The 17,425-nt window shown below is 35.6% G+C and overlaps 2 protein-coding genes across 2 annotated transcripts in view; both read right to left on the bottom strand.

Annotated features, from left to right (window-relative positions):
* Positions 1–1,325, bottom strand: part of LOC126788917 (heterogeneous nuclear ribonucleoprotein 1) — a 156,219-nt gene extending 154,894 nt beyond the window's left edge. The window contains exon 1 of the mRNA XM_050514936.1: positions 1,322–1,325. The gene's annotated coding sequence lies outside the window, so the exon portion shown is untranslated. The remainder of the gene's footprint in view (positions 1–1,321) is intronic.
* Positions 1,326–2,459: 1,134 nt separating this feature from the next.
* LOC126788935 (kinesin-like protein KIN-14F) lies at positions 2,460–10,323 on the bottom strand. Its single transcript, XM_050514963.1, has 18 exons — positions 10,291–10,323; positions 9,854–10,072; positions 8,159–8,322; positions 7,256–7,399; positions 6,709–7,068; positions 6,518–6,586; positions 6,160–6,384; positions 5,982–6,063; positions 5,780–5,875; positions 5,510–5,686; positions 5,289–5,395; positions 4,982–5,160; positions 4,703–4,867; positions 4,340–4,593; positions 4,054–4,217; positions 3,781–3,972; positions 2,911–3,599; positions 2,460–2,813 (listed from the first exon to the last, which is right to left on the bottom strand). Exons 2-18 carry the CDS (start codon positions 10,020–10,022, stop codon positions 2,654–2,656), a joined length of 3,396 nt encoding a protein of 1,131 aa, XP_050370920.1. The 5' UTR covers positions 10,023–10,072; positions 10,291–10,323; the 3' UTR covers positions 2,460–2,653.
* Positions 10,324–17,425: the final 7,102 nt, after the last annotated feature.

The raw sequence follows: 17,425 nt of genomic DNA, 5'->3' as shown, positions 1-17,425 counted from the left end.
CTAAACTGTAGGAGCCCAAAAGAAATTAATACAGAAGCCCAATGGCAAGACCATTTGAAGTTGCTTTTTTCTGGAGAAAATAACAATTCAATTAGCAAGGCAGACACATCCATGCATGTTTGTTTTCATATCTCAAGTGGACATATCCATGTCCATGTTGTGATGTAGATATAACTGGTATTTTGTGTTGTTGTAAAATTCTATTGCATTCCTAAGAGTGTGTTAATGTTGCTTATATTCCCCTGCAATCGGTGAATAATTTTCATTCAATAGTGATGCATTATTCAAAGATCATGAGATATTGGTAGAATACTAATTTTACTGTTCATTGAACAGAATAACAAGAGCTAATGATAAAACTTGACTTATTCGATGTTGTAATAATAATAGATCACTACTACTTATACACATTTTTCATTTTTGAGATCACCGGATGCACTTTTACTTGTAGTTTTGACAATAATTACTTCAACAAGGAGATGATTTATCCACTAGTCTTTGTGTTCTACTCAATTGTAGCTTTTAGAACAAGAGTGGATTAAGTTACTCAATTAGAGTATTTATTTAGCTCTCAAAGATGCAGCTCTAATAGTGTGTATCAATCGAAGTATGTACCATTAAGGCGGGAGATAATTCTTAAATTCTCAAAAAACACATGACGTCTTTGTTGTCTCACGGTATATGAGGAAAAAGTATAGTATTCACACCAATATTTTGATTATTCTCATGTTTGAAAATTCCACAGGCAAATTAAAGTTATTAAACTTTGTTTGAATGAAACAAAATTCGAGTTTATGTACATTACAAATTTCTAAGGTTCAAAGTTCAAACCATTGTAATGCAATCCTCTTCATTAGAATTAACTTTTGGCCAAGTTATGCATTACATTACAATTGCGTTACAAGAAATGCGATTACATATCCACAGTAGACAATCAACAACTGCTAATCAGTTTTCCAAGCATAAAGAAAATGGCAGAACTGTGTGATTGATGAGCTCTCTTTTGGTAAGTCATATTCAGAATTTTTACTACCTGAAGGGTCACTATGACTAGTCTCCAAATCTAGCCTACCTGGCTTGAAGATAAACAAGCCTTGGCCTATGGCTTCTTTACTAAATAACCAATCATGCACATCCCAGAATATTTCAACTGGAAAATCATGCAACATCAAACTCGCATTCCCTCTAAATCTCCAATTCAAGTTCATGATCCGCGTTGTCACTGCGTCTACAGTAATCCACATTTCAGGATCATTAAGCTCTGATAGTGAAGCTTCAATGACAATCTCATGCTCTTCTCTCCCTACTTCCAACATGGTTTTGGAGCAAAACAGTCTTTTGCCACAGACATGTTCCTTCTTGTACATCAATGTAGCTGCTTCTAAAGCCGGTTTTGATCTGGTTCTGTTATAAGCATCTGTCACTAGATCCCCTAGCAGTAAAACTACTTCTGCCTTGGACACCAAGGCAACATAGTAATCCGAACATGGTTCCGGGTTGCTGGAGAATTTTGCCAGTCGAAAATCCCAGAAAACATCTACTCGTCTTCCATCTAGGTTGAAGGATTTGAGACCTTTCTTGCCCCACAATTGACTATAATTTAAATCAATCTTGCAACTATACAGAGCTTCTTGACAAGGGTTTGCCACTTCAATGCAAAGGGAATGGTTTTTGAGGTCTTTTCCCCATGTTGCTGTGACATTGCACCATAATTCGGCCAGTATAGCTTGATAGACATAGGTCACAGAGTTCTGTGGAGCTGCCTTATCTTCATCTTCTTGTACCTGAAAATCTTTATCTGCAGATGGTGGTTGTGAAATCGAAAAGGGTATAGATCCAGGAAGATGATCAGACATTGTCACAAGGAAATGCAGGCCTCATCATCTACTGGGTCCAAATTATACATCACACAATAAACCGCCCTTTCTCAGAAAATGATTGGAGCTGGTCGTATTCTTTGAGACGATTGTTTTTCTTTTTGTAGAACAGAATTCTTTGAGATGATCAAAGCAACAAAATATGTAGAATGAAGCCAAGACCTCAGAATTTGGAGACATCAAATTCAATTGGTTAAGGCTCACACAGAATAGGTAGGAAGTTAGGAAACTATGGTTTCAAGCTGAGGTTAACTATTACGTTTACGAACCCTTCTGTCGAAGAGGTTAGAGAAACAGAATTTTCCAGAAATTTTCTTCCTCTTGTTCTACTGTTTTCTATATACAGTATCTGGTTAGAAGGCTATATAATTAGAACCATAATCGCCTTTGTTTCTTCAAAGAACCAATGAAAAAGTTCCATCTTTTTTTATTACAACATAAAACAGAATAATACTTCAAAATCATCATCATAAAACAGAAAAATATTTCAAAATCATCACCATAGTAAATGCAATAATCACACACATGCAAAAGAAGGTATTTGTAGCCAAAATCAGCTTTGTCAGTAGAAAAGACTCTTGGTGGTATAACTTTGTTCTTTTGATCAACATATACATAACTCATAATACATTAGATAGGTTACTGTCCGATATAAGAAAAAGGTTCAAGAATATCACCTCTTGTAAAATCCTCAGAGCACCTAATACTATGCAACCTGGAACACAAAAGGCCACTATACAAAATGCATTTAAAGAATATTGAAAACTTTGAAACTCTCAAGTAAAATTAAATAAATTCCCGCGAGGTGTGGACCGGCTTCTTCTTAATTCAGGCACGGACATATTGCTGCCTTCTTTCTGAAATTGAGTTCCACCATTTGAAAGCTTGTTTTCTGTTTTCCCAGCCATTAATGGTTCTGCTGCTTTCACATATCCTCTGCATGTAACATGACACGCTATAATGGTTAAAATTGAACACACCAAAAAAAAGAAAAATGAATTAGCAAAACAAAAGTTAAATCTATTCATTTTACCGTGTTTCAATATTTATATACTTCCTTGATGAATTTTGCCGAAGCTTTTTTGCCACCAAAGAAGGATGCATGGGTGAATTTATGGCAATACGCTCATTTTCTGTCTCCGAAAAGTCACTCTTTCGAGCCTCTTCTATCCTTTCAAGACCATTCAGATCAGAAGACAATGCTGTCACTGCATCATACTTCGGTATTCGGTTCTGCTTGGCCTTAGCCTTGGTATCAACTTTGCTTTTTCTGATACCACCTTGTCTTACATTAAGAGCTTGCTTGTACTGATCGTCTTCACTTTCTGGATTAACTTTTTTGGCCTTCTGGAAGCTGTACAATGCATCTGAAATGTCATCATGCTTTGTTGACTCTTGTGAACTGATACGTACCCTCGAGTTCTCTGTTGATGGGATTGATGGCATGGTACTGGCAAGAGATTTATTGACTGGTACTCTAGCCGGAAATGTTGGTTTCACCATTGGTTGGTTTTCTGTTGTGTCAGCCTTAACTCTGGGTCTAATGAAAGCCCCTCTATCAGTAGATATTGATCGCCTGACAGGAGGGGATGGTGATCTATGCTTTCCAGATATCACTAATCTTTCTTCAGTTGAAAATGGTATCTTTGGTATGATATCTTTCTCGGAGAATGCAGAGGGAAACCTCGATCTCCGTTGCTTGCCCGAAGAACAACTTCTTGCCTGAATAGAGTAGGAAGTGAGAAAAACGACAAGAAGAATTATCATGTGCTATGTTAGATGTCTAGTGACTAGTGGTACCAAGACTGTTTAAGGAAACTATATTTTCACTCAAGCCATTGGCTGGTTAGAATTAAGTTATTCACTCAATGGTTGCTGACAAGAACACACATCTACAAATTACCTCAAAAATCTTAGCATCATCTAAGGGTCGCTGACAGGTTGTTTCTTGCTTTGAATTGTTGCTAAGTCCTCTTGGAAGACGAAAAGGTGAAACGGCTCTTGACTTTTGGGAATCGATAGCATTTTTTGTACCACCTTTGAGTTGGTTTAGTTCAGCTTCTTTTCTCTCTAATGCCAGTTTAAGATCTGACATCTGCACGTTAATGAATATACTATTAAGCAGTATGATGATGAAAAGTTGAAACTTGAAGAATGAATAGAGAGATTTACAGACCTCTTCTTTGAGTTCCCGGATTTCACTGGTTTCTTTATTAGATTTAGCTGCCCCTAGTTCTATAGACGCAACCCTCTCAGCAAACTTCAGTGTACTAATCGTTTCCCCAAGAGCATTAAGCTCTGGGTTGATATGTACAAACATCATTGTTTTGGCTTGACCACCTACACATGGACAAGAGTTCGACATTATGACAGTATAAATACTTTCCAGTTGAACAAAATAACAATGAAAAGAAAAATCAGTATAGGAACTCCATTATCAAATGATAGGTTCTGAAACTTACCTAAAGAATCCTGCAAGACTTGAGTAAGTTTACTATTTCTGTATGGAACATGCGCACTCTTCTGTGCAAGAGCAGCGATGACATCTCCTAGTGCAGAAAGTGATCTATTTATATGTTGAGCTTCCTTTAGTCTCTCTCCAGTGGCCTCAGATTTATCAACTCTCTCGCTCCCTGCCAAATCCACAAGATGGAGGCAACCCCTTAAGATAGTACCAGAAGCCAATTCCTTTCCAAGTAAATGAACTGTTAAGACACTGCAGAAGAAACAAAAGATCACTAGTTAGAATAATTCCTACTACAAGAATTTATACCCTACATTCAGCCACTATTGAGAAATTTCCAGAGAAGAATGAAAACATCTACCTGTGAGAGCGGCTGCTTCTTTCATTCAGAGCAGTAGCGCCAACAGCACGATTTCTCTGACCAACTTTCATCAACTCAAGAACATCTTGTGTGCATGTAACTGGAACCAAACTTGCATCAGGTACATTAAGGCCATTTAGCTGAGACTTGTTTCGTATATCTAATGTACAAATTGTTAAGGAAGTAAAATAGTAATGTAGTTTGTAACTAAATATAGCTTATGCATTTGTAACACCCTAATCAAAGTGTAGAATAAACATAACTATTTGTTAAGGATATCTTCTCGAAGAGCCATCACTCACTAAGAGGTCTCTCACTTGTTCGTTGTATATTTCTATCATCTGAACTGCAACTTCGTATCTTATTATGTCCACCCTTGCCTTTGATATTTGAAATAAGTCGCGCAGGGCTCTATAGTTCACTCCCCATGTTTCTTCACTGGTCAAATCAGGGCCACTCTGGAAAAGTCAATAAAAAAATCTATATTATGTGAGGGTCATGCAATACTAGGTGACATAAATGTACTGATCGTAGTTTTAGGGTACATTTAAAGCCACATATATCACAGCACAATAGATAGAGTTACCATAGTGTATGTCTTCCCTGAACCAGTCTGTCCATATGCAAAAATGCAGGCATTATAGCCATCTAAAATTGAACGGATCAACGGTTGAGTGTCAACATATATTTGCTCTGCAAAAAACATGAAATAGAGCTCGTGAATTATGTCCGAGGAAAAACTGTTAAGCTATAAAAAAGATGTTATTCCTGGGTGATCATACAGACTGAGTACTTCATTTCATTTACCTTGTGTAACATTTGTTCTGAACACTTTGTTGAAGGTAAAGACCCTTCTCGAGTCTTTTCCCTGTTTAAGGGGATTGATAATCATGATGGTTCCATTTTCTCCAATATAATCCACAGAGGACTGTCCATTTGATTGACCTAAGAAGGGCCTCACTCTGCAATAAACTCTAATTGTTCCTGTAAGAAACAACCTTTTCCAATTAAGCTTCCAATCATGAAATCAAACTATATATACTAAATAATTTATCAACTTGGGATAAGGTGAAACACCTTTGAGGTCTTGAACTTGATTGTAGAGAAATCGGTTTTCTTCGAGAACTTTATTGTAAGAAGAGGAAGTAACTTCAAGACCTTTAATATGGTGCACTGAGACAAAAGATAGCGTAAGATTATCCATCTTTTAACAAAGGGGAATACAAGTTATGACACATTTCCTATTGACATAGATGTTCATCAAATCTATGGAACATACCAAGCCTTCTAAGTTCCTCCTCCCAGTTTGAATGAGCATGTTTGACTTCTAGTCTTGTTTTTTGGAAAGCGGACTTTAACTCCTAAAAATTACTCCAGGAAAACAGTAAAATATAAGAGAAGAGTCAACTGCAGATTAAAATTTCAGTTATTGGAAATGGAGCATTGTATATACTTACCTCAAGGTGCTTCTGTTGAATTTTAATTAGTTCTTCATGATCAGATGAGTGACTAATACTGTGATAGACAGCCTCACGTTTCCCCCCACAAATACAGAATTTGGACAGATCACTCGACACAATGTGACTTCTTTGTGATAGATAATCTTTCATGGCTTCTAAAAATTCAGATTTCGACAGCGCACCAAGATCACCTCTCAATAGTTTCTTCAAAAACATTCCAAGCTAAATGCAAAAGAGATTTAAGGTTATTTCTGTGCTGAAATTTTTTATAACTCAGGCGCTTGAACGTGATAATACTCACAAGTCATAATAGTAAAGAGAAAGTGTTTCTTGATGAGCAAAAATGTTTACATACCTGAGTGCCTTGAGAAACCAGGAGTGCCAAAAAATCCTTGACTACCTTACTGAGCAAAGTATCTATTACCTATAGAATTTTACCACTTATACTAATCAGACCCCATAAAACAATATGACCTCCATTCAAAAATAAAAACAATAGGACATATGGATTTAAAAATAAATAGCCATAGCAAGAGTCTTACCTACCATTGCATTTAAAGGAAAATCTTCAATCCCATTAATCTCTTGAAGATAAGCTTGAAGAAGTTCAATGCCAAAACGATCAAAAAGGAAAGCCAAAGCAGTGGCAGTTCTGGATTCTGCATTTGACACTTCACTAGAGAGATGAAGAAAATCCAAGAGCTGTTCAAATTGTGATGAATCGGATTCATCTATTGACTCATCAGCACATTCACTTCCTCCTGAGGAAGATGATGACCCTTTTGGGAAGCATGTGATCCTCACTGTCCCTCCATACCTCCAAACTCCTATTCCACCTGCTTGCTGCCATTCATAGTAACCTTTGAGACACAGAATGCAGTCCACAACTTTACTCGATGAGCCTCCCTGAAAATGCAAGACCTTCTGTAATATTAGAAAAAGGAATAAACCAATAAACATAGAAAGATACATTGAAGGACACCATAGGAAGCTGAGGGTTAAATTATTAAGTGTATTTTTCATACTGTATATTAAATTTACAAGCAGTAATTGCATATATTTAATTATGTTGCGAATTATGATGCATTCTGACCTTTTCCAGATCAGAGGCTTCAAATGTCAAGAGCTTCATGGCTTTGACAGCCTCGAGGAAATTCCTCATGTTCTCAAAATACTGAATTGCAGACTGTGCTGCCCCTTCTGTTGACTGAACAGCAATAATGGGGTTTTCCACCACCTATATTGAAATCCAAAAGAGAAACACAACATGTATAGTTAAGAAAAAAATTTAATCCATGTGGTAAGAATGGTCTAAATATCGTTTTCGGCATCGTATCGGTCGAGAGGTAAAACGATATATCGGGGGATATATCGGTTTTATCAGGGATATATCGGTTTTATCGGATTTGCTTATTTTCAATAAAATTTATAAAATTATATTTCAATATGTACCAAATAAACTAAAAAAACGGTACTAAGTAAACTAAAGAAAATAAATACTTGATTTAATGACAATTAAAGTACACGAACGACATCTAATAATAAAAATAGGTATTTAAGAATGATTATTTCGACTTGAAATTCATCATATATATTTAAAATTTATATAAATTAAAAATATATATGAAAAAATGAAAAAAAAAATAAGTTTTTCAAAAAAAAAAGAAGAGGAAATAAATATTAAAAAATTAAACAAAAATTGAAAGAAAAAAAATCAAAGTTTAACCGATATTTGACCGTTGACCATCATTTTTGCGTTGACCGATAAATTTTGACCGATATGCTCTTATCGTATCGGATTCGAAATATTAGCGATATATCGGGATATATCGGCCATATCGCCGATATATCTCCGTAAGAAGATAAAATGACATCAGCCTCATCAGGATAACCAAAAATCATGTATGCAATAAAAAATGAAACACATTTCCTTCATCCGCGATACAGAAACGGTTAACCCTTGCTAAAACTTATTATTGCAACAAGGGAACAGTACCTTGAGAACAGCACCGGGGTTGACCTTGTTGAGGACATTGCAAAGAATGAGGCCGTTACGGAGTGAAAGGCGAAACTCCTCTTCAGAGGGTTCTTTGGACAGTGTTTCTGAGGCACCAAAGTCCATCTTCCTCAGCCATTCTGCTGCTTGGTACCTCCTTGCAGCTAAAATTATCCCAATTACAAAAATAAGATCATCAAATGCTCACTAACATTTTTACATATACATAATGTGTCATTTTCACTTTCAGTTCAAACATCCCCATCACTGAAGTTGGTCATCTTAGACTACTATAAATACATCAAGGTCATCAAGAACTAAAGATTAAAGAAGCGACTTCTTTTTCCAGTGAAGTTAACCAACTGTAAGGTTTTAAAATCTGAGTTCTCGTTCAAATTTGTAAAATTTAAGGAAATGCACTCGATTTTGGTTGGAGGGGTTTGAAAGCTTGGTGACTCTGATCTTCATATCAAAATTCAAAAGCAAAAGAAATCTATGTTTTTGCTTTAAAATCTCATTAGAATCATGATCAATCATTACTAATGTTTAAATATAATGTTAGCCAAATGCTTAAAAATCAGGCTTTTAGCTAATTAATGTGTATAAGATTAGAAGGGGCCAAAAAGCAAAAGAATACAAAAAATGGGTCCAAGTCATGAGTTGATGTTTCTTTTTCGGGCCCAAATCATCATAAGCAATAATCACCACATTTCAGCAGCACCCACATTCTAACATAATGGAATAACCATCTATACCAACAAAATTATCTCTGTAAAAAACATTTTTTTACCACAATCATTCAATAATTCACAGCACTTCTGCGAACACATATATTTCAGAGATATATTTAGAGAAACATAAAGCGAGCTTTTATTAATAACTCCAAAAATAGTACTTTGACCACCTTTTTTTTCTTATTAGTTTTGACTTTATCAAGTCATATGAAATTACTAAAAAAACCTATAAGAGTGTTTGTTTTTATTTTGGAAATAATTATTAACTTACCTATTCTAATATACAAATATAAATAATTATCATTTATATTTATTACTAGATAATCCTGATTTGGGATATAAAATGAATAAGATGATTTAATTGTTTACTTTCTTTTTTTCATGAACATCAATAGTCTTAATGTATCATGAATAACTATATAATTTTTTTTATAAACTTGGGTTTGAGCTAAAAAATAAAACTAGTTCATTAGAGACTAGAATGTCATAAAATGTTACTTTTACTCCTTGGTGAGGCATATATATCAACGAAAAAAGATTATCACTTTTATTATGAATTTAGAGAATGAGTGAAAGAATAAATTAATTTGAGAAGATAATTTGTGTAATTATATTGCATTTTTATAGTTTTGTATAATAAATAAATTTAAAGTAGAGTAAGAAAGTAATTAATGGATAGGAGCTTCATTTGATATATCAAATGAGATTATGAGCATTTTGAAAAAACTAGGGAGGTCTAAATAGTGTTTAAGTTATCTATAAATGTAAATTTGAGGTATACTAAGTAAGGAGATCCAACAAACATTTTTAGAGGTATGAATAGAAGCTCCCAAACATAAAAGATAAGGGTAACATAACCCAAGAATAAGTATAAATTAGGCCAGGAATATTTGGAGAAGGTTATATTATACCACATGTGTGACAGTAAATAATAATTTAGAAGTAGATGCTGTGTATATACCTGCTTCTCCTGCTTTTCTCTGAGCTAACTCATAGTCATTGATGAGCTCATCTGGGTTTGAATATGGATTATGAGCATGATCATTGTTGGGGACTAAACCCTTCAACCCTCTCAAGTTCTTGCCAGGAGATGATGCAAAGATATTTGATAAAATGTTTTCTTGTGGCATTTTGATGTCTCCAAGAAAGAAGTACTACTTAATATTCTTTATTCTGCAATCTGCAATACATATACCAATGCAACTTAAACAACCACTTTGCCTATAGTTGGACAAAAACCTCAATCAAGTATCAGAAAATTTAAAATCTACAGAAGAGAGAAACAGAGCCAGTGAGAAACAGAGTGCGGAGAATAAAGGTGTGGCCTTTACAGTGATCACCAGAAAAAAAAAACCAAACTTTTGAATCCTTAGTTATGTGTGGCTGTGAACCTCTAACCTTTAAAGGGTCTTGAAGTTCTGGAAAATTTGACTATTTGAGCCCCAGAAGGAAATGGAAGTGTGAGAATTTGAACTGGTAGTAGATCTGATCTTCAGGAGAGAAATGGGAAGGTGAAGCAAAGCAGGTTTCCCGTGTTCTTTGTGAAAGAAGAAGCATTCAAAATTTAGTAGAGCTCATTGAATGCTTCTCCAACTCTTCATGTACTCTTGAAGAAGAAGAAGAGAGAGAGATAGAGAGAGTGGGAACTGAAGAGAGAGAGAGAGAGGTGTATGGATTTCATTAAAAAGGACCTGAAATTGAAACGTTGTTGTCTCCAACTTGTCCTAGGCTTAGAGAGAAATACATATGAAATGGAAGTCAAAGTAGAGGGTGAGTTTGACTTGGATCTGGTGCCTCCACGTGGCAGAGGTGATTTCACGATTCATATACGTAACGGGTTGGGATGGTTGGAGACTTGGAGTCACAAATTTATGAGTTTCAAATATTCATCCCGGAAAAACGGTCCAATAGTAAACTCAAAGCAACTGATCAAGTCTTGCAAATTATGTAAGAACCCTCATCAGTCTTCACCATTACTTTGATTTACAAGCCTTAATTTTCTATATTATGATCAGGATTGAGTCTAGTTATAAATTATTTAGCCATTTACATCTTTGCATGCATGTGTAATGTGTGTTCTTGAATATTTTTGATGCGTATTACTTTAAATTTTCTTCATTCTAGTGGTTACGATTTTAAAAATAATTATTATACAATTAAAAATCGGAAGAAAATAACTAAATCGTATCCTTAAATAGAATAAGACTATGATCGAATTAAAAAAAATTCATGAACTAATGATAGTTCGATCATGTACTTATTTTCACGCACCAAAATGTAAAGTATTCATATAGCATAGTATAAGTCTATAAGCAACTCACAACTTTAACTGATTTTGATGTAGCGAGTGTACTTACGTATCATACTAATTAACTCTTCGAGGTTGAGCTCATCGTTGAATGAGTACGTAAAATTAGTTCGAAATTAGTTATTATTAGGTTGACAAGGAGATGTAAAAGCTTGCTCTGTAGTAAAATTATGGGAATTACGTACTTGTCGAGTTTTCGTGGTAGGTAAAGTGAGGTGTTTTTTCAAATAAATGTCTTCGGTGGCTGGGTCACATTCTTCATGGAATCAAATCAAGTTTACGTTAGGGCTCTTCTCTTTTCTTTCCTTTCCTTTTGAAATGAACAAACTAAGGGGGACAAAAGTGAGAATTACTGGTTAGGTAAACTTTCGAACGTTGGATCCCCCCAGGCCACTTTCAAAATCATTGCGGAGGGAAAGCTTTCGATTCTTTTTTACATTTGGTGCCCCAATTAATGGACCATTTGATCCATCTATATCAAATTATGGGGCATATAGTGTTTTCTCTAGTAGTTAATTACCTTTTTGGTTGGGGTTAATTTAGATAAAGCTATGCGAGCGAGAGAAGATCGATGGCTTCTCTTATAAGCATATTGATTTGTACTATGTGATCATATTTGTTACAGTTAATCCGCGACAGGAAAGAATGATTAGTTAGCATGTATGTTGTAGCTTCAAGGCAATTAGAGGTGTAAACCTTGAGCGAGATTAACATTACTCATGGCACTAATTCTCCAAAACTTGCGTAAGCTATAAGTTTCTAATAATTAACTAGGTACGTAGATAATTAAGAGCCTAATGTTACGTCTCGTTTTCGGGAGTGTCAATCGTGGGTGTCACTGGTTATAAGAACATCAGACATATGTGGAATTTGCTCCAAGATTAAAAGTGTGGGAGATATATGGCTGCTCCTTCCGAGGGGTTCAGACATGTTGACCGGTTTAATTCGGAGAGCTTGTCGCTAGTCGGGGACTTAACGTTTAACGTTGAAGAGGCGAGTTGGCCGCCCTACACACAGGTTGGGGTCTGGAGTCGATCCCCTGATGAGCCCAAGGCAGGGCGAAACCAGTGCATTGCCTCGTTGGATAAGGCTGGCTCCATGGGGATGGAGCGCTGCACGGACCAAGTGTGACAGCCGAATGACTAGGTCCGTGACAAGTGGTATCAGAGCCGCCTCAACATCGTTGTCATTGTGTCGCCAAGCGCTCACACGTGTCGCCGTGTCTCCAAGATACGGGGGGCTCTGCGAGGGAGTCGAGTAGGCAGGGTCACCTCCGGAAAGGAGGACCGGACGAGAGGATCCGTGGTAAAGTCCAGGACGAGAGATTCGGCGCGAAGTCATTGTTGGGCGATCTTTGGGAACTCCTTTTCGTCGCTCCAGGCATCGCGGGCGTACAAGGGATACGCGGGCCGCAAGTGAGGATGTCGTGTACGAGGACGTACACCAAGTTTGGTGGGGGAGGATGTCACGTCATGTTTTCAGGAGTATCAATCGTGGGTGTCACTGGTCACATCAGGCATATGCTCCAAGATTAAAAGTGTAGGAGATATATGGTTGCTCCTTCCGAGGGGTTCAGACATGTTGACCCGGTTTAATTCCGAGAGCTTGTCGCTAGTTGGGGACTTAACGTTTAACATCGAAGAGGCGAGTTGGCTGCCCTACACCCAGATTGGGGTCTGGAGCCGATCCCCTGATGAGCCCAAGGCAGGGCGAAACCAGTGCATTGCCTTGTTGGATAAGGCTGGCTCTATGGGGATAGAGCCCCGCACAGACCAAGTGTGGCAGCCGAATGGCAAGGTCCGTGACACTAAGCAATCAAAAGATGACGTAAACCCCTAAAATATAGAAAGTTGATACCGATATCCGTTAAGATTATAATGTTCCTTTTCTCTTTAACGATCTTCACTCACTCACCGGCCGCCCTGTCGAAGTCACTCATCGATCAATGCTTTCATGCATTACTAACCCTCTCGTGAAAAGATTGTTGGAGAGTTGTTTTTTTAGTACGAAACCCAAAATGTACATCTTCTTAAATCTCCATTAATTGCGCTAGCTAGGTCGTTTGTATATAGTTGCTTTATTTAAGCCATTCGATCAGTTACTCTAATGTAGTTAAACCTTGGTCGACTACTTTAGCATTCAGATGATCAGATCCAGGGGCGGAGCCACAAAGGGAATTTGTGGGTCACGCGCCCCACTTAAACAAATGTACAAATATTTATGTGTTAAGTCATAGCATAAGAAGCATAGGGCCCCAGTGCTCCATTGCTTCGGTGTTTTCCTCAATACCAATAGGTTGTGAGTTTAATTCTTCTTGTTTTGTTTTCTCATTTTTTTTATTTTTTTTCTCATTTTTTTCTTCCGGTGTTTTTAGACTCTTAGTATAATTGAGTGTTTGCTAATTATAACTTTCTTATCGAAGAATTATAATATTTTATTTTCTTTATGTAATAAATGATTTTACTAAGAGTAAAATATTGTTTTATTTGTTAAATGTCTATCAAATTAAATGATTTTTTAATACTAATGTAAACACTAATTTTTAAAGAAAATACACTAGTTTGAAATACAACATTTTTAGCTTTTAGAAGCTTTAATATAAAAAAATTGTAGGCATTAATTTGTGCCCCAATCGATTATGAAATCTAGCTCCGCCAGTAATTAGATCCCATGACCAGAATTGTGTTGTGTGATAGAGTTGCTTTCTCCTAGTCCTAGTTCGATCATGTTACAATTTTTTTTCTCAGGAGAAAGATTAGTTGCAAGAGAGAAATGCGTGATAAATTTGGGGTCCCCAAAACGGCCATTATCTAGGCATGCTACCATCTTTATGTGCGTGGTTTAGGTTTTCTCATCAACTCGAACACAAAAAGGGAAGGCTTCATGCCTTCATTTAATTCCTAATGAACTTATAAAGTAGCACTAAACGACTGGTGAGATTGAGAATAGCTTATACGGAGTCAGAATAAAAGATATTGTTCCAGCCAAAAGGGTTCACTTATGTATAACTGTATACATATACATGTATCAACGGGTATATCATATACATGCGCACTAGAGCTTATTGTTAGAGACCAATATTGGTGTTACATTAATGTTACATTATAGAATTTGTGGCACCGTTCAAAAACGGTTGAAAATAGCATGTGTGTATATATATATACACCACGCAGCGCTGCACCACAAACAAACTCTTTCTTCAAGCGTATGTCATAATGCTTTCTTTATATACAATGCTGTAATGTTTCGAATTATTTAGAGTCGGAATTTCTTCTTAAGAGAGAAACTATAAAAGACTAAGTGAGAAGAACGCGATCCCATGCATGATGGAGGCAAAGCTTGTGACTTGTGAGAGGTCCATTGGGCTATCAGAGAGAAATAACGGCAAGGTGCAGTCAGCATGTTTGGAGCCTCAGTCGTAAGGCCCAAATGAAGTTTAAATTAATTAGTGGCTCTGACTCATTTCTACATGTTTCTTCATTGCTATCGGCCATATATAGCTGGAAGCTAGCTGGTCTTTCCGATATATATTCAATCGATCGAGTGGTTGAGTTCTCGGCTGCGTTGGCATGCATGGCCGGCCGGTGAGAAAGGCAATGCTATATTTGGTAATGATAGTACGTATGTGATCGGTGCTTCATTTAGAAAGCCATTCATCAGACCCAGCCACGGCCAGGAAAGAAGTAAAGAGTACGTAACTAATTCATGCTTAAGTTTCTGGGTGATTGATCAATAGTTAGGTCTCTATTTTGTATTATAGATGCAAAGAACTGATCAAATCAGAATCATAGATATATATATTCATTATGATGACAATTGGCAAATTAACCTATGAATGATCAATATCATACACAGTATTGGAGACCATGCCATTAGACCAGAGAGGATATAGATTGGTAGTCCTTATCCTCATACATGCTATTGCTACGTGTTATTGGTTTCAAGGATCATGTTTCATAGGTCAATGTACATGCTCCAAATAATGATCTGGTAAAACGCATGCATGCCCATGTATGTAAGAAAATGACTGCTGAATAAAACAACAGCGAAGAGTTGATTATCACGATGAGAAGTGGTTTACAACTTTCTGGAAATTAGACATTATCAGGACAAGAAGTTTGACTAATTTTTTTGTTTGTTTTGACTTAAGAGGAATAAGATTGGCTTGAAATATCAACGATTATCAGTAGATAGGTTTGATCAAAATATCAAAAGGATGAGTTGAAGTTCTTTAACTCAAGAATGTATCGAAGAAGACGTCGACGACTCCCCGGCCATTTTACGAGTTTGATAATAGTACAATGAATTTCTTGAGGTTTTGAATGTATTACGATTATGTATGAAATAAGGGAAAGATTGTAACGGTGTAACAGGTCCTTGTCTTAATTTAAAAGCAACATGTCTTCCCTTTGAATAGAAAAGGCAGCATCAAATTGCAGTAATGATCTAACGAAAGTTTGAGAGCAACAAAGCATATATATGACATTCTTCTATCAGTCTCATTTTCTTCATATATATATGAATAAAGGTTTTTCTAACGAAGAACTAAATTAAAGAAGAAATGCTAGCTGCTAATAGGTTTTCTAAGTTCCCATGCCACGCAAATGCTTCAGGTGTTACAAAATTTGATTAATTGTGCCAAATTAATCAGTTCATGTCCGAAGGGAAATAGACAAAGGAAAAGAAATTTTATTCGTTTTCGTTTTCGTTATTTCGTTGTCAGATATGTAGTTTTATATTACGTACTGTAGCTACAATTCTTTGATGCTTATCGTATGCATGCAATAAAAAATGAAAAATCTTTGTAGATTACGATTTTCCACAAATCTTATGATAATTATATGAACCAATAAGTCCTGTCCTTCTAGAACTGTGACTAGATTTTCTCGATTCATTCAGGAGACATCTAAACTGTGATTTGTAGTTAAATGTTTTATATTGATGAGGAGTGCTAATCCGGCGCCGCAATCGTACATTTTAAATGGAAAGACAATTATATCCTTGTTAATTCAACGGTTCTAAATTATTATAATTTTTTTCTTTTTATCATTTCTTCTTTTTCATCACAATAATGTTTCTAAAATATAATTTTAAAAATTGAAATTTACAAAAATATGTTTAAAATATGTGTGTGCACGCGCGCAATATATATATATATATAAACAAAAAAATATTTTTAAATTTCAGATGATGTAAGGTAACTATAACATTTATATTTAGATGAAGCTTTTGGTAAGATTCTTTTGGTTTTTTGTTCTTCTGAAAATTAATATTCTTTTGTTAGGGTATAATCGATTTAAGGGGATATGTAAAGTAACAAATGTTATTTTCCTAGAGTATATATATCTTAACTAATACCATATTTAATACAATTATGTCCATGGTAATATTTCTAGTGACAAATATGTCAAGATTCATGACTTTCTTATTTAATTAATTTACATTTAAGATTAATTAATTGCTATCATTAATTAATACAATTACCATATGATAGAGCGTTTTGTTAAAACGTCTATAATAAACCCTGTAAAACATCATCGTTAGTATAGAATAAGCAGGGATCGTTCTTTCCGGGGAATTGAAGGGAACTCTAAACTTTTAGTGTTAACAAATAATGGGGGGTTTGAGATTGATTATTAACTACTAAATTAAAACCTAAATTATTATTTACATGATCGACTTCTCTTTAACAAACTTAAACCAAATTTACCATTACACCACATAATTACAAGTTCGAACCTATCATGCATTCTAATTCAACCAATTACATACTTTTTAGACACCAATACAATTAGAGCCTTAGGGGATCATCTAATCATGCAAGATTTCAATTAACATTTAGATTGACTTAGGGCCTAATCTAAATTTGCATGCAATCAAATTCAATAACACTTAGAGTATAAATCAAATTCAATTACATTTAAGCACCAAATCTTTATTGGAGACATGTTTCATGTATGGCGTCACCCACCATGGTTTTACATGCAAATTTCCAGAATTTTTACCACTTTTAATCAACACAAACCGAACCTACTTAGGGCATGATTCGATTTGTGTCAATATGGTTGATGAATCTAGCACTCAAACACAATCTTAGGGACTACATCCAAGCACTAAATTCATATGCACATATCTGAAAATTATCTAAAAGTATGAGAAAGATGATTAGAACACAACAATAGAAATACAAACTCATTAATTATAGGAAACCATTAATTTGGTAAA

This window comes from Argentina anserina, chromosome 3, assembly GCF_933775445.1.
Source record: "Argentina anserina chromosome 3, drPotAnse1.1, whole genome shotgun sequence".
Lineage (NCBI taxonomy): Eukaryota > Viridiplantae > Streptophyta > Magnoliopsida > Rosales > Rosaceae > Argentina > Argentina anserina.
This window is presented reverse-complemented; position numbering and strand designations above follow the sequence as displayed.